At 34.2% G+C, this 26,146-nt stretch overlaps 1 protein-coding gene across 1 annotated transcript; it reads left to right on the top strand.

Moving 5' to 3' along the window:
- Positions 1–1,047: 1,047 nt before the first annotated feature.
- LOC132745808 (ecdysone-inducible protein E75-like) lies at positions 1,048–25,893 on the top strand. The gene is made up of 14 exons (XM_060734792.1): positions 1,048–1,204; positions 1,417–1,605; positions 6,478–6,566; positions 7,124–7,268; positions 10,271–10,506; positions 11,451–11,615; positions 13,222–13,329; positions 13,815–13,935; positions 14,707–14,883; positions 15,358–15,418; positions 21,020–21,164; positions 21,202–21,951; positions 23,062–24,101; positions 24,979–25,893. Exons 2-14 carry the CDS (start codon positions 1,563–1,565, stop codon positions 25,112–25,114), a joined length of 3,216 nt encoding a protein of 1,071 aa, XP_060590775.1. The 5' UTR covers positions 1,048–1,204; positions 1,417–1,562; the 3' UTR covers positions 25,115–25,893.
- The last annotated feature ends 253 nt before the right edge of the window (positions 25,894–26,146 follow it).

The following is a 26,146-nucleotide window of genomic DNA, read 5'->3' as shown; positions in this document are numbered from 1 at the left end:
TATAAATTTAGTGATATCAGTTTTATATAGCCTCTATATAGCCTCTGGATTACGTACATACACATATGTTATTAAATGTACAGTGTAAAGTAAAGGGTTTTTTTTTATCACATATCCCTGGCGCTTTTGCGACTCCGTATTTTATGTGCATATATTTTGAAGTAACGTCATTTTAGACGCGCTCAATGTTAACTAGTTAGCGTTACACTATAAGCGCGTCCTTTTTACAATTAACAAATTTTCTTATTTTGTATATTAGGTGATAAATAGAATATTATATTCATGTAGCTTCATTACTAAATTTATTGAACACGTTTTTACATTCTACACTCATTACAAATATATATCCACTATTTCCGTATTAAGTACCAAATTAGCACGTGCACATACTAACTTCTTAATCGTGTTCGATTCCCGCGCTTCGAAACGGTACCTTTAATGTTTATATTATATTTTGCAAGGGAATTCAACTGAACAAAAATTTGAATATATGCTATCATTGAAGTAAGAAAATACCCACATTGGCTGCTTGCAATTTTCTCGCATCTATGGATGATAACAATAAATAGGCCTATAACATAAATTTATCAACCTTATAAAAGATATTTTATCATTGTTAAAAATGTTTTTTATCGATAAATATAGCATGTCCAGCAGATTCAGCCTAACTTTATCATTTCATGAGTGGTACGTCACCACGATGACGTTAATATTAAACTGTAAGACATTCACTCGATTTATTTGGACCGTGTTACCATAAATAGTTGTTTACTTCTTTCGGCTCATATTTTTCCCTAGACACTCGCTTGTACATAACGGCCAATTTGATTGGCTTACATTATTGACCCATATACGACAAACAGGTAATTTTCGGTGCATATATCGGAATAAAAACATTTTGAACCTTTTTCTTATTCCAAAATGAATAACAAAATAATTTTAAGATATCAAATAAACCTTATATCTTAAAGACTGAATACACAAACAACTTTTCAACAGCCAATCAAATCGTCCGTTTTATCCCTGAAAAGTGGGTCAGTCGCGTCTGATAAATAGGTCAGTCTGTCAACGAAAGTTCAACACGGTGTGGTAAAGGAGATTAACAAATGGATACACATATTATTTGATTTTCTGACACACATTTTAAATATTTCACCAGAATAAAATGATTATTTGAAAGAAATAGGTACGGAGCATACGCCAGGTAAGAAATTTTTGATATGGAACGTGCAATATTGACTTATTTATAGTAATTGGAACTTAATTGGTGAGAAAAACATGAACCGGTGTTTTCTTGGCGTGGGTAAACAACTAAGTAAGAATTAGGGCAGTTGGAAATACGACTACAACGGCAGATATATGTATCTTTAACCATTTTTAGTGAATTAACAATGTTTACTATATATATTTTTGAAGGTTTGGAATGGTTTTTATAGAGACTGTTGCTGTAAACAACACAGAGGCCCTTTTGACATTTTACCAAGTTCAAGGTCGTTTTAAAGAGGTTCACAACGGGGAGCTGTAGATTACCTGTCAACTTTTGACGTGCTGTCTGGCAGGTCATGTCTGTAATAATGGGCAAGGAAGCTAGCCTAGATGGTTTAGGTAATATATTTAAAGTTTCTGTTGAATTGTTTTAAGGTGCAAAAATGATACATACACGTATCTTTCTTTAGATGAGGACAGATTGTTTATGTAAGTTTCTATTCTTAGTCAGAAAAGAAGGAGAATGTAATCTCCCTGATTTAGTGATTAGTCACTGAGAGTACTTAAAGAAGGAAAATGTATATATATGTGTCGACTCATTTCATATATATATATTCCATAGAGTCTAATAAAAATAACTTATATTAGATCAGATTCAATATCATCATGGACTTTAATTGATTGTAATATAAATCCGTTATCGTATACAGCATATTTGTATTTGCAAGTAAATTGGAAGACATTCATGAATGTGGACTCGTATTCCTTTAAGTTTAATGTAGGTATTTACTATATTACCCTTTTTTACACACACCTTAAACCAATATTAGGATATAATCATAATTGATAATTGTGGAGCCAGTGAAATTTAATTTTTCCTTAAATCGGTTATAAACTGAAGGCTAAAATGAATATTTTAAAGGTATAACCATTAGACAGATCTATATGGTCTTTGAGTGCATTAATGATTACACGATTATTTTGTCCATATGTGCATGGCATAAAAGAAAGGATGCTTACACTTCATTATCTCGTATAACATTAGATGTGACATCGATAAACCAAATTTTGTCAGAAAAATTACTTCTCAGCTGAATGTTGTTTGAATCATATTTGCACGGTGCCCTTTAAGGCTTTTTCAATTAGCATGTTAGAATGGATATATATAAATAATTTTACTTGCGCTGTAGTAAAAATTGTTCAATGCACAGTTAAGCGTTCAATGCTCTCAGTTCAATCATAAAGGCCTCCCAGGCTTAACTTAATTATATTCCCAATTTGTGCTGCACTGATTATTCAAAACAACACACTCAAAACTGATATTTAATAATATAATATTAAAAGGTTATTTGACTTTAAACTGTACAATAGGGGAATATATTTGGTCTAAAAACACAGCTGGCCAGTGGGATCTTGTAAATCCCTGGGTCACATGGTACAATTTAAAAGCAGTGATGGAATGTTAATAATTGATATTATATTAATAAGTTACATTAATATGCTGTAAGAGTATTGTTGAAATGATAACATTAGTAACCTAGATAAAAAATTTCAAACTTGTCAAAACTTCTCAGAGAAAATGAGAGATGTTCTATATTATAAACCTCTGTGTTTGCCACAAAGGGTCATTGATATATGCCTTATATAGGGCTTAAAATATTCAACAGTTTTTGTTGTAAACAATATTAGTATCTTAGTTTGGGGACCTTTCTGTTAAAAATGTGTCTGAATACACAATGCTCAGTGCATTAACTGGATGAATAGCAATTTATACATTGCTTTGTGGAAACGGTCTAAAAAATGTGTGGTTCCATACTTTATGTTACGTAGACAACTGCTTATCAGAAATGTATGCTTATTTGGATTTTAGTGTCTTTTATAAGTGAATAAGAAGCTCAAAGTGATTGGTCGTAACTGCAACATGTACAATACATGTCCTTTGGAGTTTGCCACTACATAACTTACATTACAAATCTTTTGCCACTATTTAACAAACTACAATCATTACAGTCATCCTTTGCCACTATTTAACATGTCCATCGCCACTATATAATATATTATATGTCCTTGCTTCGCCACTATGTTACATGTCCTTCGCGACTATTTTACATGTTCTTTGCCACTATGTTACATGTCCTTTGCCACTATGTTACATGTCCTAGTGGCCACTATTTTACATGCCCTTTGCCACTATGTTACATGTCCTAGTGGCCACTATTTTACATGCCCTTTGCCACTATTTTTCATGTCCTTTGCCACTATTTAACATATCCTTTACCACTATTTACATGTCCTTTGCCACTATGTTACATGTCCTTCACGACTATTTTATATGTCCTTTACCACTATGTTAAATGTCCTTTGCCACTATTTTACATGTCCTTTGCCACTATTTTATATGTCCTAGTGGCCACTATTTTACATGTCCTTTGCCACTATTTTACATGTCCTAGTGGCCACTATTTTACATGTCCTTTGCCACTATTTTACATATCCTAGTGGCCACTATTTTACATGTCCTTTGCCAATATGATACTTGTCCTTTACTACTATGTTACATGTCCTTAACCAACTACTCCCAATATTTACACCGCCTGAAACCCACCGTTGATAAAAAGTTAATGTTTCCACTGTGTGGTATCCTATGATGCAATATGAAGTAATTAATGCCTGCTTATTTACCTATGCGTTGAATGTATTTGTTTGGATCTAATTATGATAATAAATTTATGCAAGAAAGGTTTATCTTGTTACCATATGTATAGTAACCACTCCTGTAAAATATGACGGGGAAACAGTAAAAGCTTGTTTCAAAGGTGCTAATATTTTACCTAGTACTTTCTAAGCTAGAGATGGTTAGTTTCTTGAAGGAGATAAATAAAAGGTTATTCTGTATTGTATTCTTCATGAAGCTGGATTGTCGTCTGAATTTGCGACTTGAGTTTTATTCGCTTTTAACTTAATATCTAAATTTTTACCATGCAGAGAGACTATTTGGGTTCCCAATTAATTTACTTGTCAACAGACAGTGAGTGATAGAAAAGTTTAATAAAGACTAATTTGTGTTTTTATTTTTATTTAAATGTTAAAATAAAAGGATTTTTTTTTCTCAAAATTTTTAAGATACAAGAAAATTAATATTTGATTAAAAAAATATTAGTACACACAGACTAAAAATCAAATGATGTCAGAGATTTAATGCAAAAAAATTTGACTATTATAACTGAAATTATGGAGATCTTGAAAAGAAAAAATTTAGTTGAATGTATTGTTTTGGGACAGTTGGAAGGATATAAGTTGCCGTGGTATTTTGCATCAAGACAGCACTATGATACGCCTGTCCTTGGTAAGATATTATGGAAATAACTTCTTTTTTTCGTTATGTTAAAATTGAGATGTTTTGTAACATTACATTTTTTTTCATTGAAAGCTGTGCATAAAGTGGTGTGCCAGATTTGTGCCATTCATTTAATCATAAAAAGATACAGTTAACTTATATCAAGCTTTTTATTCACTGGCAGTTCAAAAGATACAGTTAACTTATATCAAGCTTTTTATTCACCACTTCAAAAGATACAGTTAACTTATATCAAGCTTTTTATTCACCACTTCAAAAGATACAGTTAACTTATATCAAGCTTATTATTCACCAGTTCAAAAGATACAGTTAACTTATATCAAGATTTTTATTCACCAGTTCAAAAGATACAGTTAACTTATATCAAGATTTTTATTCACCAGTTCAAAAGATACAGTTAATTTATATCAAGCTTTTTCACCAGTTCATAAAAGACACTAAAATGCAAATAATCATACATGTCTGAAAAGCAGTTTCCTTGTGGCAAGATATAACCTTGTTGCACGCAACATGATTACAAAGATCTCTAATTAAGCAGTAACTATTTTCTGTAAGAACAGTTCCCCTTTCTTATCATAGGAAAATAAGATCACAAAGCAACGCAGTTTATAAAAACATGTTTCGCTTTTGGGTTCATCAGTTGATATGATGAATTACAAAGGTAACGATTTAATGGTAAAACACAGGTTATATTTAAAATCAGTCTTTAAACTTTACCTAGGTTGATACTGGTTATAAATTAAAATTGTTTAATTGGTTTTTGGCTAAATTCCAACCGAACCTGTTTAAATGGATAAATGTGACACCACTATTATGAGGTGTTTTCTTATTATTTTTCTACATTAAAAAATATTAAATAATTTTTCATTTTTTAAAAATTGATTTTCTGAGTTCTATTTTAGAATCATTGATTACACTAATGATAAGTATTCTTGGAATGAAGAGGTTACTAGTAAACATTTTCACAGTGATTTTTCACCTAATAAAACAGATGCTTAGAAAAGGCCTCTTCCTAATTGAAATTTTCTTTAAAGTCATGCAGTTTTCCCAAAAATCTGAAAAGTCTATAAAGAAGTCTTAAATCAGTTTTAAAATGTAAAAAAAACAGCAACAGAAATTGTAGGTCTTAAAAGAGTTCCTGAGTCTAAGGTCCAAAAACCTCACAAAACAAAATTTGAAGATCTGTCTGAACTTAACGTCACATGCCGGTAGATCACAACTGGGACACTTAAACCGAAAAATAACTGTCAGCATATTATACATGTACATGCAATTTTACAGTGTATTTTATGTTGAATTGATATAGGGGCGTCCATGGCCGAGTGGTTAAGGTCGTTGACTTCAAACCACTTGCCCCTCACCGCAGTGGGTTTGAATCCCGACAGGGACTTTGGATTCTTTTATGCGAGGAAGCTATCCAGCTAGCTTATGGAACGTCGGTGGTTCTACTCGGGCGCCTGTTCGTGCCTGAAATAATGCACGGAGGGGCACCTGAGGTCTTCCTCCACCAGTAAAGCTGGAACGTCACGATATGACCTATACTGTGTTGATGTGACGTAAAACCCAAAACAAAACAAAATCTACCTTTGAAGCTACATCATTTATTTAATTAGTTGACTTTTACTCAATAAAGTATAGTTAAATACTGCAGTACAGCTGCAAAAAAAACAACATTTTATATATTTATAAAAAATTCCTTGTTTCAGATGAATCCATATTTATCGTTCAGGCTAAGTAAGTTTTAGAATTGAATGGAATTATGGCAAAATGTAAAATTATTGTCTCTCCCTATATATCCTTGGATGGACATAAATCACTTTTGACTGCGCATTGTTACAATAAAAGCAAGTACCTATGCATGAAAACATAGAAATGGCTCATTTATGTTATTCTGTATTTATTTTATTTTGCAGAATTTGATGGTGATACAGTATTGTGTAGGGTTTGTGGTGATAAGGCCAGTGGTTTTCACTATGGTGTGCATGCTTGTGAGGGATGTAAGGTGAGTTTTTGACCGGGCAAATCAAAGTACTAAAAGGTGGTACTGACGATAGGAGATTTTTTGAACTTTTCAAGATTATTTATTAGTGCTTTTAAGTTTTCTCTCATAGAATCATTTCTGTGGTCAAAAAAGGAGTAATTGTTATTGCAGTGATTTCTTGAAAGTATGTTTATATCCTGATTAAATGACTTTGTTTAAATTCAATTGTTTGGTCAGAATTAAATGATGCAGATATTAAAATTGCCAGATGGCTCGCAAATTATTCATACTACAATCTTCTTGCAACACTTTTGAAATTGACGTTGCTTTATACGTCGTGACAATTTGACCCTTTCACCCTCGCCCCTTCCTGTCTGTGATCTTGTATTTGCCGTCTTTGAAACGCTTGCGCCACGTGAAATTAAGACACATGCTGGCTTATTCATTGCACTTCTTTAATTTAACCATCCCATATTAAGCTGAAGGAGTATCCACAATTTGATGAAAAAATTAACCGATAGTAGGAATTTCTAGTTTTTAAATGGGCCTCATATTTCAATTCTAAAAAAAAATTCCAGGGATTTTTCCGGAGAAGCATTCAACAGAAGATACAGTATAGACCATGCTTGAAGAATCAACAATGTAATATAATGAGAGTGAATCGGAACCGATGTCAGTACTGTAGACTGAAGAAATGTATCGCTGTCGGAATGTCAAGAGATGGTATGACTAATATTTCTTCATTTGAGCCGCGTCACGACAAAACAATCGTAATACGTTTGCGACCAGCATGGATCCAGACCAGCCTGCGCTACTTGTAATAGAGTTTGACACTGAACAGCATGGATCCTGATCAGACTGTGCGGATGCGCAGGCTGGTCTGGATCCATGCTGGTCGCAAAGGCACTATGTTGGTTTTGTCGTGGCGTGGCTCATTTTTTTGTTGCCTTTACAAAGTAGTGGCAACATTATAGGGATCTGTCTGTCTGTCCGTCACAAAACTTGTTGGGACTACACCTCAGAAACTACTGGTGTAATTTCATCTAAACAGGAATCATCAGTACCAATTCTACTTGTGCATATTGTCAGCATTTTATATTTCAATGATTTTTGTTTAGAGTTATGGCCCTTTAATGATTATTTTTTAAAGTTTTGTTCGAACTACTTTTCTTATACTACTTATGCATAAAATGAAACATTACAGGATTAATAGGTACCTCAAGCACTTGCATATATTGAACAGGTTTTCTGGTTGAATAATGTTTGACTGGGTTAAAGCCCTTGAATAAAAATGTGTTTTGCCATGTTAATGATTTTTTGTGTTTCCTGCTACACAGTACAACATGCAAATGGCTATCATGAGGCTGCAAGGATCACTGATCACTCTTGTTTTTCTGTATCAACAATGCGAGGCTGATACCGCTTATATTTAGAGCGACGTAGCAATGCTCTTTCATGCAATAAATGTATTTGCTCACTGTAAAATTATTTTCTTTTAAATATATTGATGCTATTCTGTCCATAGGGCACAAATTTTTACAGTTTCATAATAGTCCCTCCTGGAGTAAAAATCTTTCCAGTTGGTCAAAATGTTTATTTTGGAGACTTGTTATTTAAACACTATTTAGAAAAATCGTGTTTCAAACGACATTCTTTTAACGTCATCTTTGTTTGTTTGGAATATTGTTAATTTTATTGACCACCTCCTGTGGTGCAGCACTGTTTTAATGTCATCTTTGTTTGTTTGGAATACTGCTAATTTCATTAACCACCTCCTGTGGCGCAGCTTTACAATAGAGGGCATGATTTTGTTGTTTGTCGACCTTTAAGCTTGACCGATGGATGAAGATCTTTGGTGCGTAAAAGGTTCAGTCCATTGTTTCCTGAAATAATGATATTAAGGGTCTTCTTTTCCTAACAACAGCTGAAAATCCACTATTTTGGACCATAACTCTAGCATGTAGTTTGACCGAATTGTACAGTTTTGTTCATTCCTAGTAAAGGTCTTCATGCCAGTTCTGTCTTTATAACCAGGGAGTGTACAGTTAACTCCGCGTTTAAGGATATTCAGGGGACCGCCAAATTTATATTGTTAAATCTGGATATTAGGATATCCGGGAGGCAACCGATTTGAAAACAAGTAGTTGCCATGGCAACAGCATTGTTATAAGCACTATATCATTATAAGTGGAGTTTACTGTATTATTATTCATTTGACATTTGACCTTATTATTCATTTGACATTTGACCTAAAGGTCATAATTGTAGATGACTGGTCAAAACCCATGACTGGTCGTTGTTGTTGCAGTTATTGTTGTATGGTAGTAAAGTGGTATTTGTACCTAAAAATATAAGACTATTTATTTTAAAGTGCTACCTTCTAAAATAAAAAAAAATAAGATGAAATGTCCTTATTCCTTTTAAATATTGTTTAAAATATTTATATTAAGAAAAAATCTGGTATGCAAGTTTTATGCAAATTGGCTGACTGGTTATGTAATTGCTACACTGGGATTAGATATAGTCATTGGTTGACCTCGTTCACAAAAAGAACACAATCATGTTTGACCTAGCATTGAATACAAGGTGGGGCTAAAAATTTTTACAGCTAAAATCAGTCAGGTTCATACTTATCATGTATATAATTATGTACAACCTATTTCTTTGCCTTGTTATGCCACCATTAAGCCATGACCTATACCTTTATTATAATTCTAAAAAAAACCTATGTTTTGGATTAAGGGTGGATTTAACTCAATAAAATCATTCTATATTACAACACTTTGTAAATAGGATTGAAATGCTACAACATTTTATTGCTTATTGTTGTTCTGTGTTACACCATTGGTAGCTATTTTGATATTTACATAGCCATAGCCTTAAGAGGTCAATTATTATGGTGGAAAGGTACATGAAATTTAAATGCTTTGTGAAACATTGATTTACCCGGTTGTGATCTATTTTAAAGATCCGGTCACACAATTTATTTAAGGTTTTATATCATAAATATGATGCTGAAATTAAAATTTATCAATTTTGTAAGCTCCAAAAAGCATTATTTATAACGATAATACTGAATTTAACATTTCATGTAAATATAGGGAGGTAATTAGAAATTTATTTTCTGTAAAGTCTAAGTCAGAGTACTTGAGTGTTGTAAAAAGTGTTGTAACAACCTCAATTACCACATACAGGATCTTTAATTGGTTGTTGTTAGTTAAAAAGATATATAATTAACAGACCTATTAAAAAATAAGACATGACTATTTAAGTATATACATGTAATTAAATTCATTATTTGATCTTCAAGAACAAATGATTGATGTTTAATAAAGAATTATTTAGAGATACAGTATAACTTTTACGTAACGTTGGTGGTTCTACTCAGGTACCCATTCGTGCCTGAAATAATGCACAGATGGGCACCTGAGGTCTTCCTCCACCAGTAAAGCTGTAACATCGCCATATGACCTATACTGAGTCGGTGTGAGGTAAAACCCAATAAAAACGGACAAACAGTATAGCCTCTGCAGATCCACATCCTGTGGGAGGCAAACATGTTAGTTGTTACAAAGAGGTTTTGCTCTACAGAGGTAAAACATAGCGGAAATCTCTACTTTACAAAAAAAATATAAAAATCCCATCGCCCAAACAAATTAACAAAAATATGTTGAGGCTGATAAATGTACTAAATGGTAATGAAATATATCTGTTTTTATTTACAGCTGTACGTTTTGGTCGGGTACCGAAGAAGGAAAAGGCCCGGATCATCGAGCAGATGCAGAAAAGTAATCTTCAGTTAGCAGCAACGGCACTGTCGTCTGCTATCAGTACACAAGATATGGTACAATCTGTGATTGTCGCTCACCATCAGACGAGCGAATATGGTCCGGAGAAAGCTAAAGTGATGAGGGAAATAGCTCTGTTACAGAATGACTACGTTGATTGCCCGGCACACATGGTAAATTTATCGCCAATATCACTTTAACTGTTAACCTGCTGAATTAGTGTTTTGGACTTGATCAATTGGCTTGCGAGTAACAGATTCTACCCATGCCACCAGTGCCGTCTGATCATTGTCTGGGCTGTTTGTTATTCAGTCAATGAATATCTTGAAAATTACCCTAATTTTGATGAATGATTTTGTCCATCTTGATAAACGGACAAGTCCACTTAAGATATTTAGCAAGAAATCATAAACATAGTTATTATAACAACTGTTGACGAGCATCAAACAATAATATAAGGAATTCTTGAACATATGACAAATTATGTATGAACTTGTCAAAAGCATTTAGTATTAAAATACACATTTTACAGGCATTTGTAAGGCGTGTTTTTCTTTCTGTATAATTTTTATGAAAAAGAAAAAGAAAAATTTTGCATCAGCCATGTATATGTCATTATATCGTCCAATAAAAATTCTTGTAATGAGAATTATTACACTCATTTTATAAGCATTTCCTGGTTAGCTAAATAAGGAGACCATCGGATTAATAATCCAGGCATCGCTGGTAGTCCAGGCATTGCTGGGCGAGGCCAAATTTCTCTGTAACAATTGATCGCAGACATTGAGTTTTATGGTCATTTGTTTCTCACTGCTGATTCACTAACCACATGAGAGTGGTAACTAGGGGTGAAATGGGTGGTTACTGGTTTGTTATTTTGTTATCCAGAGAAGTGGGCTAGGTGGATTGACTGCTGTCATTTGCTTTATACAAACATAGCATGAAGATGCGCTTCTGTTTGTATTATACTATAGGAGTGCCAGTAACAGAGGGAAAGGATTATTTTCACTGTAAACGGTTCTTATGTTGGATATGTGATAAATAGACACCAATTAATTTTTTGAATTCGGCATAAAAATCAGAAAAATAAACTAAAAAAATCATATTTCTTTCGTAGGCATGTCCTCTGAACTCGTATGCTGGGAGTGACAATACAGATAATCAGGATTGGACCGACTTCTCAGAGTTCTTTGCCCCTGCTATAAAGTCGGTGGTGGACTTCGCAAAACTTATCCCAGGATTCCTTTTATTCAATCAGGATGATCAAGTAACTTTATTAAAGGTATGTGTTGCTATATAACCATTTTATAATGACATGTTGCTAAAATATATGTCCCCTTCTGTCTGAGATAATATTTCAGGGTAAATTTATAGGAGAATCTTGATTTGGCATCGGTAGCCTAGTAGATAAGATCGTTGTCTTCAAACTACTTGCCTCTCGCAGCTGTAGGTTCAAGCCACGAAAGCTTCGTCAGATAATACATGTGTCAAAGCTATCCAGCAAGTTTACGGAATGTCAGTGGTTCTAATCGGGTGCCCATTTGTGACTGAAATAATTTGCAGAGGGTCACTGAGGACCAACAGTATAGCACCTGGTCACCCTTTACTAGTTGCATAAGGCCAAGCACTTTCCGGTCAAAAGGTTAATGGTATGGAAATGTGAGAAAAATTTATTAACATTTTAGAAGATGGTACTCTATGTTAGTGTACCTCATGCAGAGTTTAGGTCTGTGTGTGATCTACATGTCACACGGCAATAATTGTATTGATTTTTTTTTCAAATGCCAAGTTACTTGTTTATCAAAAGCAGGTAAATATATTGCAGACTTATTGTTACTTTCCTTATATAATATATAGCCTTGCTTATATAACCAAAATTCTGTTTGAATGGTGTTTATCATAGACAATAAAACTAATGGAGACAAAAAAGGTTTTCAGTAACATATTAAGTATATGTATCTGACATGTTCATTTATTAAATGAGCAAACTACATTACATATAATTTTTAGCTTCGACTATTTGAAGAATAGAGAGAGCTATTGTACTCAACCAGGCGTCTGTGCCACACTTTGGTTAAATTTGTGCGTGCAAATTGCTATCTCCAGAACTAATAAAGGGAATAAGTTGAAACTTCACACATTTATTTGAAAGTATAATACCAGTTTTATGTCCCTTTTGGTGCTTAAATTTTGTAACACCTGAGGTTAGCCAAATTACCTTTCTGGTTAAGGCGTCATAATATTATGAAAAAAAAGTTTTATAATTTTGCATAAGCCATGTACATGCTAATATATGGTATAATACCAGTTTTATGTCCCTTTTGGTGCTTAAATTTTGTAACACCTGAGGTTAGCCAAATTACCTTTCTGGTTTAGGCGTCATAATATTATGAAAAAAAAGTTTTATAATTTTGCATAAGCCATGTACATGCTAATATATGGTATAATACCAGTTTTATGTCCCTTTTGGTGCTAAAATTTTGTAACACCTGAGGTTAGCCAAATGACCTTTCTGGTTTAGGCGTCATATGACCTTAATTGTGTTTATGCATGATAAAACCGAACAAAAACAAAAAAACAAAAGCACAGATGTGCATACTGGCCTGGCTCTGTACTGGTGGCAAAAACTTTATCACTTTGGTGAAATCCTTTTAATATAGCAGGTTCCTATAGTAATTGTTAATTTCTTACAAAAACAGCTTTCAAAAAGAAAACACTATCCTTTTCTTTCAGTTATGAATTGGTTTGGATTTCTGCTAGATTCAATGTTTGATTTATGGGAGTGTTCTACTTCACAATTTTTTTTTCTGAATTTTGACGACAAAGATCACTTGTGCTTTGTTTGTAATAATATGACATTAGTATATGATATTCTTTTCTTTTTTCAGGCAGCAACATTTGAAGTGCTTTTAATTAGAATGGCATGCTTGTTTGACAATGAATCTAACACTATGATGTTTGCACACGGGAAGTTATTTCGCCGTCAAACAACAGGGGTAGACTATTATTTGTTAAATTTGATTTTTGAAACAATATCATAATTTCAAGCGGACTGATATGAATAAATGGTTCACAGTCACTCTCTGATCACATTTTATCACATAAACCTCTGCGCAAGAGTGTAATAAAAGCGAAAGCCAATGAATAGAAAATGATATTACATTAGTGTAATAACAATTTAACATTACCTCATTTGTATTACAGGCAAACATAGCGTCAAAGTTTGCTTATGTTAGATTTACACTTTAGGCATATCAAAAAAACAACAACTGTAAACTGTTCTTTCTTTGGATATGTGATTAATAGAATATTATATTATGTAGATTCAAACTTAATATTGAACTAGATAAAATGAATGGTCTGGTTTGCCTGACTATATACCAGTGGCAAAGACTTGTACACTTCCAGTTACAACAGGTTAATTGTAAATTCTAGACAGAAACAACATTCAGGAAGAAAATAATTTGTTCTTCCCTTTCAGTTATCAACTAGTGTTGGATTTCTGCTAGACTCAATGTTCGATTTTGCTGAGCGGTTTAACAAATTGAATTTGAACGATGATGAACTGGCCTTATTTTGTGCAGTTGTACTTTTATCTCCAGGTGAGAGCAAATTCTTATATTGTCACCTGTAATGTTCCTTATAGACCCTTTTAATTAAGATTGGATTCAAGTTGCTGCCTTTTGATGATGTCATTTGGGGATACAGGGGAATTTCCGATACGACTATTACTGAGTGTATTAATGAGATGTAAAATTCCTTACTCTCAAAAGAGGGGCATATTTAAATTGTGCCAAACTTTTAAGCTATTGAATAAGAAATTACATAAAAGGATGGTCATAACATGATAACCGGAACATTATGTTTCAGTGCTTGATCATGGCTAAGCAAGTGATACTTAAATGTTACCCAGATCAGGGTCTTTTAATTTCTGCCCAGATCATTGTTACCATTTTCTATAAAACCACATGAGGGTTCAACATGTGTAAATAAGAAAAAAGTGACATAAAGAAAAAAATTAACAGATTATTAATTATAGAGTTCTTAAATTAATATGTACAGTTGTGTATAAATTAATTCTTCCTCGGCCCCATTTTATGATCGAGACTCAGTTATATGAATAATTGAATTCTTGTGTGTAACTATGATGAGGAAAATTTTTAATTAAGCCTAATTATAATAGTTTGCCATTTTGGATTTCATGCCGATTTCAAAAAACAATTTTAATTATAGATTTCTATAAAACAATATGTACAGTTGTATATAAATTAAGTCTTCCTAGGCCTCATTTTATGATTGAGGCTCAATAATAATATTATGTATAGTTGTGAATAATTGAATTTTCATGTGTTTTTTACCCCCATGTCGTGTAGATCGACCAGGATTACGACAGGTGGATCAGGTGGAGAAGGTACAAAGTAAATTAACAGAGAGTCTACAGAATATGATCAACACTAATCACAAGGAGGACAATACTCTATTTGCTAAATTACTCATGAAAACAACAGATTTACGTACCTTGAATGCCCTACATTCGGAAAAAACTGTCGGTATGTTACAAGATGTTTCGGTATTTTACATGAGTAGCACATTGTGCTTTAGGGTTTGACAAGTTAGTCGGAAGCAGCTTTTGCAAAATTTGTTGATTTAAATATCAGGCGCCTTTGTTGTTTTGCGGTTAAGATCGATTTGCTGTGAGTTGAAATTCTGTCCTTTCATGTGAAGAGGCTATCCATCTAGCTTATCGAAGGTCTGTGGTTCTAGTCTGGTGCCCACTCAAGCCAGGAATAATTCTTGAAAGGAACCTAACGTCTTCCTCCAACAATAAAGCTGAAGAGTTGCAGTATGACCTTTATAGGGTCACTCAAAGGCCAATTATGCCCTAATACTAAAGAGTCATCTAATTATCGAGAAAACTAGAAAGAAAGTGTGTTTTTTTTTCAATTTGTTTATTTGCAAAACAAATCTGCTCATTTTGAAATTTGACTGTGTGATTTCATTGCACATGTTGCTTACAATTTCAGGGTCAGCTGATAGGAATGAGGATGGTACTGTTGAAATGCAAGATTCCCTGTCTGATAATAGGTGAGTTTGTTTATACAGAATTCATTCGAAGTTTGATCGTGTAGGAAGCTATAAACCTATCAATACACTCTCAAAACTGTTCCTAGACAGTTGAAACTGAATATTTAAGCTTGCCAATGAGTCTTCGTAAATTTCAGACTTGGCAAAATATCATATTTAACGATAACCAAGATTATTAAGCACTTTTAATTGTCAGTGGTCATAAAATACAGGCCTAAACCGGCAGTAAAGAGTAAGACCAAACTTTATATTGTTTGTTTCTTCTAGAAGTACACAGGGCCCACAGTCCTGTTTTACTCCATGTATAATACAAACAATTTAGATAATTTTTTCTTTTTAAAAGTACAAATAGAATATCAAAATATTACATATTTAGCTCAGATTAAGTTAACCTTTAAACTGGAAAACAAAGATAATAAGAATAAATTGTAAACAAAGTTGCTACGCTTAAAGGTTAGGAGTCTTTGTTAGGAAACATTTTAATGTTTGCAAAGGACCCTCGGTGCTATACTGTATGATTCAAGCACACTTCTAAAAGGTCATGTTATTGCACTTTTATCAGAGATTTCAATTTTTAAAAAACAACTGAGTCATGTTGTTATTCTAGATACGAAACTTCATGACTGGTCAATTAGCAACTACTGTTTATTATAGTAGAACCAGATTGTTGGCCAATGTGTTTATAGAAAGAACAAACATTAACTCGGTTCAAACAAGCATTGACCAAGTTGTCGATCCTTTTAAGGCTTTATCTTGGTTTAGGCTAGCATTGACTAAGTTGTGAATCCATTAAGGCTTTAACATGGTTCAAACTAGCACTGACCAAGTTGTCAATCCCTTTAGGCTTTATCTTGGTTCAGGCAAGTATTGAACAAGTTGTCAATCCTATTAAGGCTTTATCTTGGTTTAAAGATGCATTGAACAAGTTGTCAGTCCTTTAAGGCTTTATCTTGGTTTAGGCTAGCATTGACCAGGTTGTCAATCCTTTTAGGCTCTATCTTGTTTCAAACTAGCATTGACCAAGTTGTCAATCCATTAAGACTTCATCTTGGTTTAGGCTAGGATTGACCAAGTTGTGAATCCATTAAGGCTTTAACTCAATTCAAACAAGCATTGAACAAGTTGTCAATCCTATTAAGGCTTTATCTTGGTTTAAAGATGCATTGAACAAGTTGTCAGTCCTTTAAGGCTTTATCTTGGTTTAGGCTAGCATTGACCAGGTTGTCAATCCTTTTAGGCTTTATCTTTTTAGCTCACCTTGCACAAAGTGCAGGTGAGCTTTTAGGATGGCCAACCAAATGGCGTCCGTCGTCCGTCCACATTTTAAATATTCTAAGGACATCTTCTATGATACCGCAAGGCTCAATGTTAATGAAACTTGCAGGAATACTCTTTGTATGAAGCTCTATCAAGATTGTTCAAAGAATTTCATTTCATTGCAGAACTCTGGTTGCCATGGCAACCGAAAGAAAAATCTTTAAATATCTTCTTTTAAAAACCGTAAGAGCTAGAGCTTAGATATTTGGTATGAAAAACATCTTTCTAATGAGTTGTCTACCAAGTTTGTTTCAAATAAAAGCCCTAGGGTCAAAAATTGGCCCGCCCCAGGGGGTCATTGATTTTCCCTATATGCATACAGTAAAAACTTAAAAAACCTTCTTTTAAAGAACCCAAAGAGCTAGAGCTAAGATATTTTGGCATGAACATCTTCTAGTGAGTGTCTACCAAGTTTGTTCAAATAAAAGCCCTGGGGTCAAAATTGGCCCCGGCCCAGGGGGTCCATTGATTTTCCCTATATGCATATAGTAAAAAACTTAAAAATCTTCTTTTATAGAACTGTAAAAGCTAGAGCTTAGATATTTGGCATGAAACATCTTCTAGTGAATGTCTACCAAGTTTGTTCAAATAAAAGCCCTGGGGTCAAAATTGCGCCCGCCCCAGGGGGGTCATTGATTTTCCCTATATGCATATAGTAAAAAAAACTTAAAAAAATCTTCTTTTTTAAAGAACCCAAAGAGCTAGAGCTAAGATATTTAGCATGAAACATCTTCTAATGAGTGTCTACCAAGTTTGTTCAAATAAAAGCACTGAGGTCAAAATTGGCCCTGCCCAGGGGGTCATAGATTTTCCCTATATGCATATAGTAAAAACTTAAAAATATTTCTTTTTAAAGAAACCCAAGAGCTTAGAGCTTAGATATTTGACATGAATAATCTTCTAGTGTGAGTGTCTACCAAGTTTTGTTCAAATAAAAAGCCGCTGGGGTCAAAATTGGCCCCGCCCGGGGGTCTATTGATTTCCCTATATGCAGCATATACATAAACTTAAAAGAATCTTCTTTTTAAAGAACCGTAAGAGCTAGAGCTTAGATAATTTGGCATGAAACATCTTCTAGTGAGTGTCTACCAAGTTTGTTCAATATAAAAGCCCTGGGGTCAAAATTGGGCCCCGTCCGCAGGGGGTCATAGATTTTTTCACCTATATGCATATAGTAAAAACTTTAAAAATCTTCCTTTTAAAAGAAACCCAAAGAGCTTTAGAGCAAGATATTTTAGCATGAAACATCTTCTAATGAGTGTCTACCAAGTTTTGTTCAAAATAAAAGCTGGGGCAAAATTGCCCCGCCGCTCAGGGGGTCATTGATTTTTCCCTATATGCATATAGTAAAAACTTAAAAATCCTTCTTTTAAAGAACTCAAAGAGCTAGAGCTAAGATATTTAGCATGAAACATGTTCTAATGGGTGTGGTTCTACGGCAAGTATGTTCAAATAAAGCCCTGGGGTCAAAACTGGCCCCTGCCCCGGGGGGTCATTGATTTTCCTTATATGTGTATTTAGCAAAAACTTAAAAATCTTCTTTGAAAAAACCAAATAGCTTGAGTTTAGATATTATTACATGAAACATCTTTAAGTAAATATCTACAAAGTTTTTGTGTTCAAATAAAAGCGCCGGGGGTCAAAACTGGCCCTGCCCCAGGGGTGTCATTGGTTTTTAACTATATGTGTATAGTAAAAACTTAAAAAAAATCTTCTTTTTAAAAAACCCAATGAGCTAGAACTTAGATGTTTAGCATGAAACATCTTTCTTATGGGTGTCTACCAAGTCTGTTACAAATAAAAGCCCTTCTTGTAAAAATTGGCCGGGGGGGGGGGCTATATACAGGTCAGCGACCTCAGGGCCATCATGGCCCTCTTGTTTCAAACTAGCATTGACCAAGTTGTCAATCCATTAAGACTTCATCTTGGTTTAGGCTAGGATTGACCAAGTTTTCAATCCATTAAGGCTTTAACTCAATTCAAACAAGCATTGAACAAGTTGTTAATCCATTAAGGCTTTATCTTGGTTTAAAGATGAATTGAACAAGTTGTCAGTCCTTTAAGGCTTTATCTTGGTTTTAGGCTAGCATTGACCAGGTTGTCAATTCCTTTTAGGCCCTTTATCTGTTTCAAACTAGCAATTGACCAAAGTTGTCAATCCATTAAGAACTTCAATCTTGGTTTAGGTAGTAATTGACCTAAGTTGTGAATCCATTAAGGCTTTAACCTCAATTCAAACAAGCATTGAGCAAGTTTGTTAATCCATTAAGGCTTTATCTTGGTTTAAGATGAATTGAAAGCAAGTTGGGTCAGTCCTTTAAGACTTTATCTTTGGTTTAGGCTAGCATTGACCAAGGTTGTCAATTCCTTTTTAGGCTCTATCTTGTTTCAAACTAGCATTGACCAAGTTGTCAATTTTCCATTTAAGACTTTAACAAAGAATTTGGTTTAGGGCTAGGATTGACGCAAGTTGTGAATCCATTTAAGGCTTTATCTTGATTTAGGCATGCATTAAACAAGTTGTCAATCCATTAAAGTTTTATCTTGGATTAGGCTAGCATTGACCAAGTTGTCAATCCATTAAGGCTTTAACTCGCTTCAAACAAGCATTGACCAAGTTGTTGATCCTTTTAAGGCTTTATCTTGGTTTAGGCTAGCATAGACCAAGATGTGAATCCATAAAGGCTTTCACATGGTACAAACTGGCACTGACCAAGTTGTCAATCCTTTTAGACTTTAACTTGGTTTAAATTAGCATTGAACAAGTCGTTAATCCATTTAGCTTTTAACTTGGTTCCGACTGGCATTGAACTACTTGTTAATTCTTTTAGGCTTAATCTTGGTTTAGGCTAACAAGTTGTCAACCATTTGAGCTGTATCTTGGTTCATACTATCATTGGCTAAGTTGTTAGTCCATTAAGGCTTTCTCTTGGTTTAAAGCTGCATTGAACAAGTTGTCAGTCCTTTAATGCTTTTTCTTGGTTTAGGCTAGCATTGACTAAGTTGTCAATCCATTAACCCATTATGTTATATACACACCTTTTAACGCCTTTTTCACCCAGCCCCCTTTTTGTTGTCTCAAATGGTGAAAAATGCCTTATTTAGGCCCCCAACACTTGTTTTTGTTTGAGAAATGTTGTTAAAAAAAGTGACCTCTTTTTCGGCGCGGCTCCCTAACCAAAAGATACATCAGGGGGTTGCCAGAAGGGGGACATGCCCCCTTCTGTTTGGGGGGTTTGAAGGGGGGCGGAGTCCCCCTCATCGCCAAGAAAATTTTGGACTTGTGAGAGGCTATAAATGACCCAGATTGATCATAAGGTAACATGTAAGCAACGCTGAAAAGCATTTGACTCTATCTCAATCCATTGAGAAGTTGCAGCACTTTGAAATCAATTTTGATGGAAAAAATCAACGCAAAATAGTGATTTTTTGGCAATTTTGAGATGTCCCCTTGTTGCCATGGTAACAGTAAATTTAAGCCTGAGCATGTTGTTGCAAGTGCAATGGTCCAGTCAACATTTGTGCCGAGTTTGATTAGTGTTGAAGCAGTTTTTGTAGTATTATAGCAATTTGAACTTGTAACGGGAGACTTTTCAATGAAAACAGCCATTTTTCACAAAATGCTCATGAAATAATGGGTTAAGGCTTCATCTTCATTAGGCTAGTATTGAACAATTTGTCAATCTTTAAAGGATTAATCTAGGTTCAGGATAGCTTAGACCAAGTTGTCAATGGCTGAAAGATAATCTTACTTTATACATGCATTAATAGTGAGAGAGATTTACTTGTTTGACAGTTTTGCCCCACAGTAACACTTGTGTAATTTAGGTATTTTCCTCCTACTTCTCTATTGTCACATTGACACTTCTGTTCAGCTTTTTAGGATCGCTCATCTACTGGATAACCGTCTGAAGTTAATTTTTTTTCTTCAAAACACATTTCCTGTGATATCACTTGGCTAATGTTGATAAAAAGTTTATAACAGAAATTTCTCAACATGAACGTTATAGGGAAAATTTATCAAAATATATCTGTTATGATACCACTTTGCTAATTTTAAGATAAAATGTTTATCACAAAAATCTCTTAAAGTTAAGGATAATATAAATGTTACAATAATCATGGGGCTGAAAATCTTATTGTCAATTACTTTTCAACATTCATGTAGACAATGAAAAATCATAAATGATTGACCAGTGACACTCTTTTGCAGAATTTTTATGCTAATGAATGCATATAATTTAATTTTGATTTTACTGACTGATTTGTTTACTCATTTTTCAGATCTGAAGACTTGACCCCGTCCGACTCAATGTCATCCATCAACACCATAACATCATCATCCACTATGGACACTGCTAGTTCAATGTATGATAGTAACGGTTCATTAATTCATCAACAAAACAGATTCTCCGGTGAGAGCCCAAACTAAAGCGGGAAAGTTTTTTGCTAAAAAATTTCCTTAGGGAAAACCAATTCTATCGCAAAAGAAAAGGGTACTTTTGGAAATGGTTCCAGAGCAGCCGCGACGAAGGTGTCACACACTGGATCGAGACTCGCAGATTTCACGTCCGAGACTGCACACCATCGAGGAAGGTTCTCGTCGACGTTACACAATGGATAGAGAGTATATAACAAAGATGGTGGGAAAGTTAAGTGATAGGCTCGAGAAACGAGCACACGTTAATAGTATGCCTGGATCTGTTAACAGCTCAGCGTGCTCATCACCTGTACCTATACTTGAAGAACAATACAGTCAGTATATGAACAGAAATCGTGACTTCATTCCAATTTCAACGCCAGACTCCAGTGCATGCAGCTCTCGTACGAGTCCCTCATTTCATAAAGACACGCTTCAGCCATTTGCTTCGTCCCCAAATTCACCAAGACCCAGGTCGGGCTCAATTGGCACTGACGACTTCGGTCCAATGCAGAGGCCACGTTGCGCAAGTTTTCATGTCAACTCAGAAGGTCATGCTGCTCAAGGTCGTTCATACATGGACGGTGATTACTTGACAGCTGACGGCCAGCAATATAGAATGTCGGCTGAGATGCGACGTGGGAGCGTTGGTGCATCATACAATCTTCATGCTAAGAAGAAGTCCCTTTTAGTTGACAGACATCCAGCGTACTTGTCTCAGAATCTCACGCATGAGTCTATTTTTAGAAAGTCAGAAAAACAGAGGTCACCTCTTGCCCTTGATGATTCTAATAAGGTAAAAAATATTGATAATACTTTAACTTTATTGTATAATGCCAAGAGATATATTCTTATATTACGAGAGCTTGGTGCAAAAGGGTTGTAACTCATATTTAATATAGAAAGAGTTACGACCCTTTCACACCAAGCTGTTTTATAAGTTTTGAATAAGGTTCAAATAGATTATACAAGAATGGAAATGAAAAAATAAAAATAAATCTTTTAAAAAAGAAAAAAAAATGTTTTTAAAAAAAAAATAGATATTAATATTTGCTTGTATTTGCGTATTGCAGGAGACCCTTGATAATATCCTAGTTTAACACATAAGCTATGCGCAGGAGTGCAGCCAATAAAATAAAAACGATAATATACTAATGTAAAAACACGGATTTGACATCATTTGCTTAAAATATATAAATAGTGTTAAAGTGTGCTAATATTAGTGCATCAATGAAAAATGACTCTACATAACTGTTGAAAATGTGATAAATAGAATATTATATTTGTATAGATTCAAAACTAAATTTATTGAACTAGTGTAATGAAATAATATTATGCTCGCCAGATAAATAAATAGTATTAAATCTTTACTCATTTAATATCCTCTATAAATTATCAAAATAAGTATTGCCACTTTTGTTAATATGCTTGTGTAGCAAAAATTCCCCTTCAAAGGAAAACAATGTGATTAATCCCACTTGAACAGGGAGTGTTCCCCAAAAACACAGAGAATATTACATGTACATATTTTTACAAAGTGATATACTGAAATTTGAATAATTTGACACTTTATGCTAAGATATCAATGCTTTGGCAATTTAATGCTGATACAAATTTTTAAGCTTAAATTTAGGTATTTAGGATTATATTTATACTGAATTTTTAATTATTTAGGTAATTTTTATAAATAGTTTATGATAATTTGGATTTTGGTGCTTTAATTTTAATTTTTAGGCACTTACATTCTGTACCATTTCAATGTTTAGGTAGTTGTCTGTTAAATTCAAAATTTAGACAATTTATATGCAGTAGATTGTAGCACTTGACAGTGATACAATTTATGATTGACTGACTAGGAAAGCTTTATAGAATATGAAAGTTTACTTTATTTTGCACCCGATTTCAGAGAGGTCACATTGGTAGTGGATCAAGTGCTTTTGAGCAAGTTACCCATCTTAGCATACCACCATCATGGGGTACGAACCTTGTTGGTCGTCAAGAGCAACCAGATCCTCCCAAGGTGTCGGTAACAATTGAGGACTTCTCTACAACACAGCAGCATGGAGGAGGGGATAAATTCAATGCAGAGTTGAAAAGAGTAATCTCCCCTAATAACTCTTCAAGAAACTCTCCTGAAATGGAGACAAAAAAGTCAGACGAGGTTTATCACAAGAAGTTTGACAAGATCAGAAAACATCCATTAGGTACTAGCGAAGAAACTCGGCAAATGGAGAATTTAACTATTAGTGATTTAGAACAAATGGAAAGTGATGACATTTGTGTTGACGATAAGGTATCTAATTCAGAGACAGTAAAACAAGAGAAAAGTAAGAAATCTGCATGTGATACCCATCCGCAATTACTTGCCCAATTAAATTCTGGTCCGCAATTTACACCGAACATTCATCCAGCATTTCAGCCAGCGGCTGGTCCGCAGCTTTTAAGTCTGTATCATATCCAACAACAACAACAACAGCAGCAAAATGCTGGCAATCCGAATAGTAATCATGGTAGCACATCACCAAATAATGTCGTTCTCTCAGTTCCAAAGGCCCCATTCATGAATCATAACTCACTTAGTTCTTCTCCCCCATCCACAATGACATCATCGCCAAGAAATGACTCTCCGTGTTTACAAAACATTCTGAATCGACGTGATAACAGTGCTTTTCTTAATAAAGCCGAGAAAATTCAGAAACAGGAGCCGTCACCACAGGAGATCCAGCATTATCGTAACAGTCAGACGTCGCAGCAGCCAATGCAGCAGCCTATGTTCGCAGGTTTTACAGCTCACCCTGGTCAACAGCAGGCCATGATGCAGAATCCGTACATGTTGTATCAGCAGCTGTTAATGCAGCAACAAGGAATGAGAGCTCCGGCATATAATGAACACCTTGCCGGTATGCAGCAGATGGTCTATGGAGGAAATACACAGCAGTTAAGAAGGTATATTATTTTATAATAACCCTTTCCAATACCAGGGATAATTATTCCGTAACATTTGACCTTGAACATTGAGTGAACTTGAGTCTGATGGTTACTTTTCTTTCACTGGTGATTCAGAAATCTTGCATGATAAGTCTTGGGTTACTTGCAGAGAAATTGGATATAACTGGTTGGTAACCCAGGAAAGAGCATTTGGTGACAGCGAGATATAGGTGGGCCGCAAGATATTACCAAAAATGTAAAGATGGGTGTAAAAACATATTAACAAACAAATTAAACTTGGGCAATTTGTGTAATGAGTTTGCCTTGCTTTTATTTTAAGATGCTGATTCAAAGTAAAGTATATGGAATTTCAATATAAAAATACACATAAAAAATACAGAGAGAACCTTGCACTATACTATTAGCAAAGGCTACTCCACTTTAGTTCTAGCAGATTAAAGGTCAAATATTATCACATTGAGGTCAATTGTGAAGAAAACTTGTAGCTTATTTGAACTCATTTTTTGTGGGTGTGACCCAAGTAAGGTTTTAACCAGTGATCCCTTGATTGAGAGGAAGAAATATTAACTTAATTGCTCCTGTTAAGAACTGAAAGTTTTTTTTTTACAAAGGAGAGATTCATTTACTAAGTGGATCATGCTGGTGTTAAAAATGTTTTTTTAAGTCCCTAGTTTTAAAAAGAAGTGTTTCCCACAATTAAATTATATGAAGGTCATAGGGGAAAAAGGTTACTCTGCATAAGTCACATGACGTAATTACATGACCTTTCTTTCCCCATTTGCTTGTTTTACATACAGACTGACAATTGTCTTAAGTTTGTGAAAGATTAGCATAATTATGTATTTTATGTCAAGATTTTATTCCATAATTGCAGGTGTAGTGGAGGAGATATACCTTTGAATTTGGTCCAGCCAAATGGACTGGCCCAGTCCCATTCCCAGTCCTCGGATGCCGTGGATGCCTCTGGAAGCGAGTTGATTCAAAACATCAAAGAAGAAGTGATTTCCTAACACACACATGTAAATTATGTTTCACTACATTTGGAGGACAGTTTTTGCTTTATCATTATTATCCATCTATTGTGACTGTTCAACATGGAGGAATAGCTTATTTTTCTCAGAACGTTGTTTTCCTTTGTGAAGAGTACTCTGAAAAGTGGGTTTCTATCACAGAATTACTTCCCTTTGTGACTCTTCAAAGATAGAGGAAAAATCCTCAGCACAGGAAGTTAACATTCTTTGTCTTCTGCTATAACAGCTGGGAGAAGACAAGATTTTTCATTCTCATCAGATGATTTCCTTGCTGTTAAAACATTCACTGAAACGGGAGGAGATATTTTATATGAAAATGACATGATGGTTGTTGGAATTTAACTGTATATTTAATTTATGAGAAACAGAATATTTTTTTCTGCTTGTGTGATATACATGTACTTCATTTCATTAACTCAAAATTAGGCAGCATTTATTGCTTTACTAAATATTAGGTTCAAACATTCGTATAATAATTTTTTTTAAAGCCATTTAAATATGTATCAGTTGTTCACTAGGAAAAAGTGTTTTTGGGAATGACTGCGGTACTGAATTTTACCTGTAGTAAAGATAGGCTTCATATTTTCTGTTTTACCATTTCAAGTGCTCACCAAAGTTTTCCTTCCTTCCTTCCTTTCTTCCTTCTTTTCTTCATGAACCACTACCAACTAGATCAAGGTCAAGGACACTTAGACTGAAACAGTGAAATGTGGGGGCATCCATTTCAAATGGAAACATTTCTAGTTTTAACACTTGTTAAGAAGCAGACCTGGGGATGATTACATTGATCAGTAATTGATTTAATTACAATTACTTTCAGATTTTATTGTAATTGATTACAATTGATTACTCAGACTTGCCTCTGTAATCAATTAAATTACAATTACTTTGAGAAAGTAATTGATTGATAATTGATTACATTCCATGTATAACTATAAACAAAAGTTTCTTAATGCTATTTAATATATACATTATATACATTATATACACAAAGGATTTCCAGCTCATCAA

This window comes from Ruditapes philippinarum, unplaced genomic scaffold, assembly GCF_026571515.1.
Source record: "Ruditapes philippinarum isolate M1 unplaced genomic scaffold, ASM2657151v2 ctg945_1_1_1_1, whole genome shotgun sequence".
NCBI lineage: Eukaryota > Metazoa > Mollusca > Bivalvia > Venerida > Veneridae > Ruditapes > Ruditapes philippinarum.
Note: the sequence above shows the minus strand (reverse complement) of the source record. Positions and strands in the feature narration are given on the sequence as shown.

Coding starts and splice junctions, on each gene's coding strand:
- LOC132745808 (XM_060734792.1), top strand. CDS start 1,563: ATGTCTGTAATAATGGGCAAGGAAGCTAGCCTAGATGGTTTAG. Junction 1,606..6,477: donor AGCTAGCCTAGATGGTTTAG/GTAATATATTTA, acceptor TTTATTTTGCAG/AATTTGATGGTGATACAGTA. Junction 14,884..15,357: donor ACATTCGGAAAAAACTGTCG/GTATGTTACAAG, acceptor TTACAATTTCAG/GGTCAGCTGATAGGAATGAG.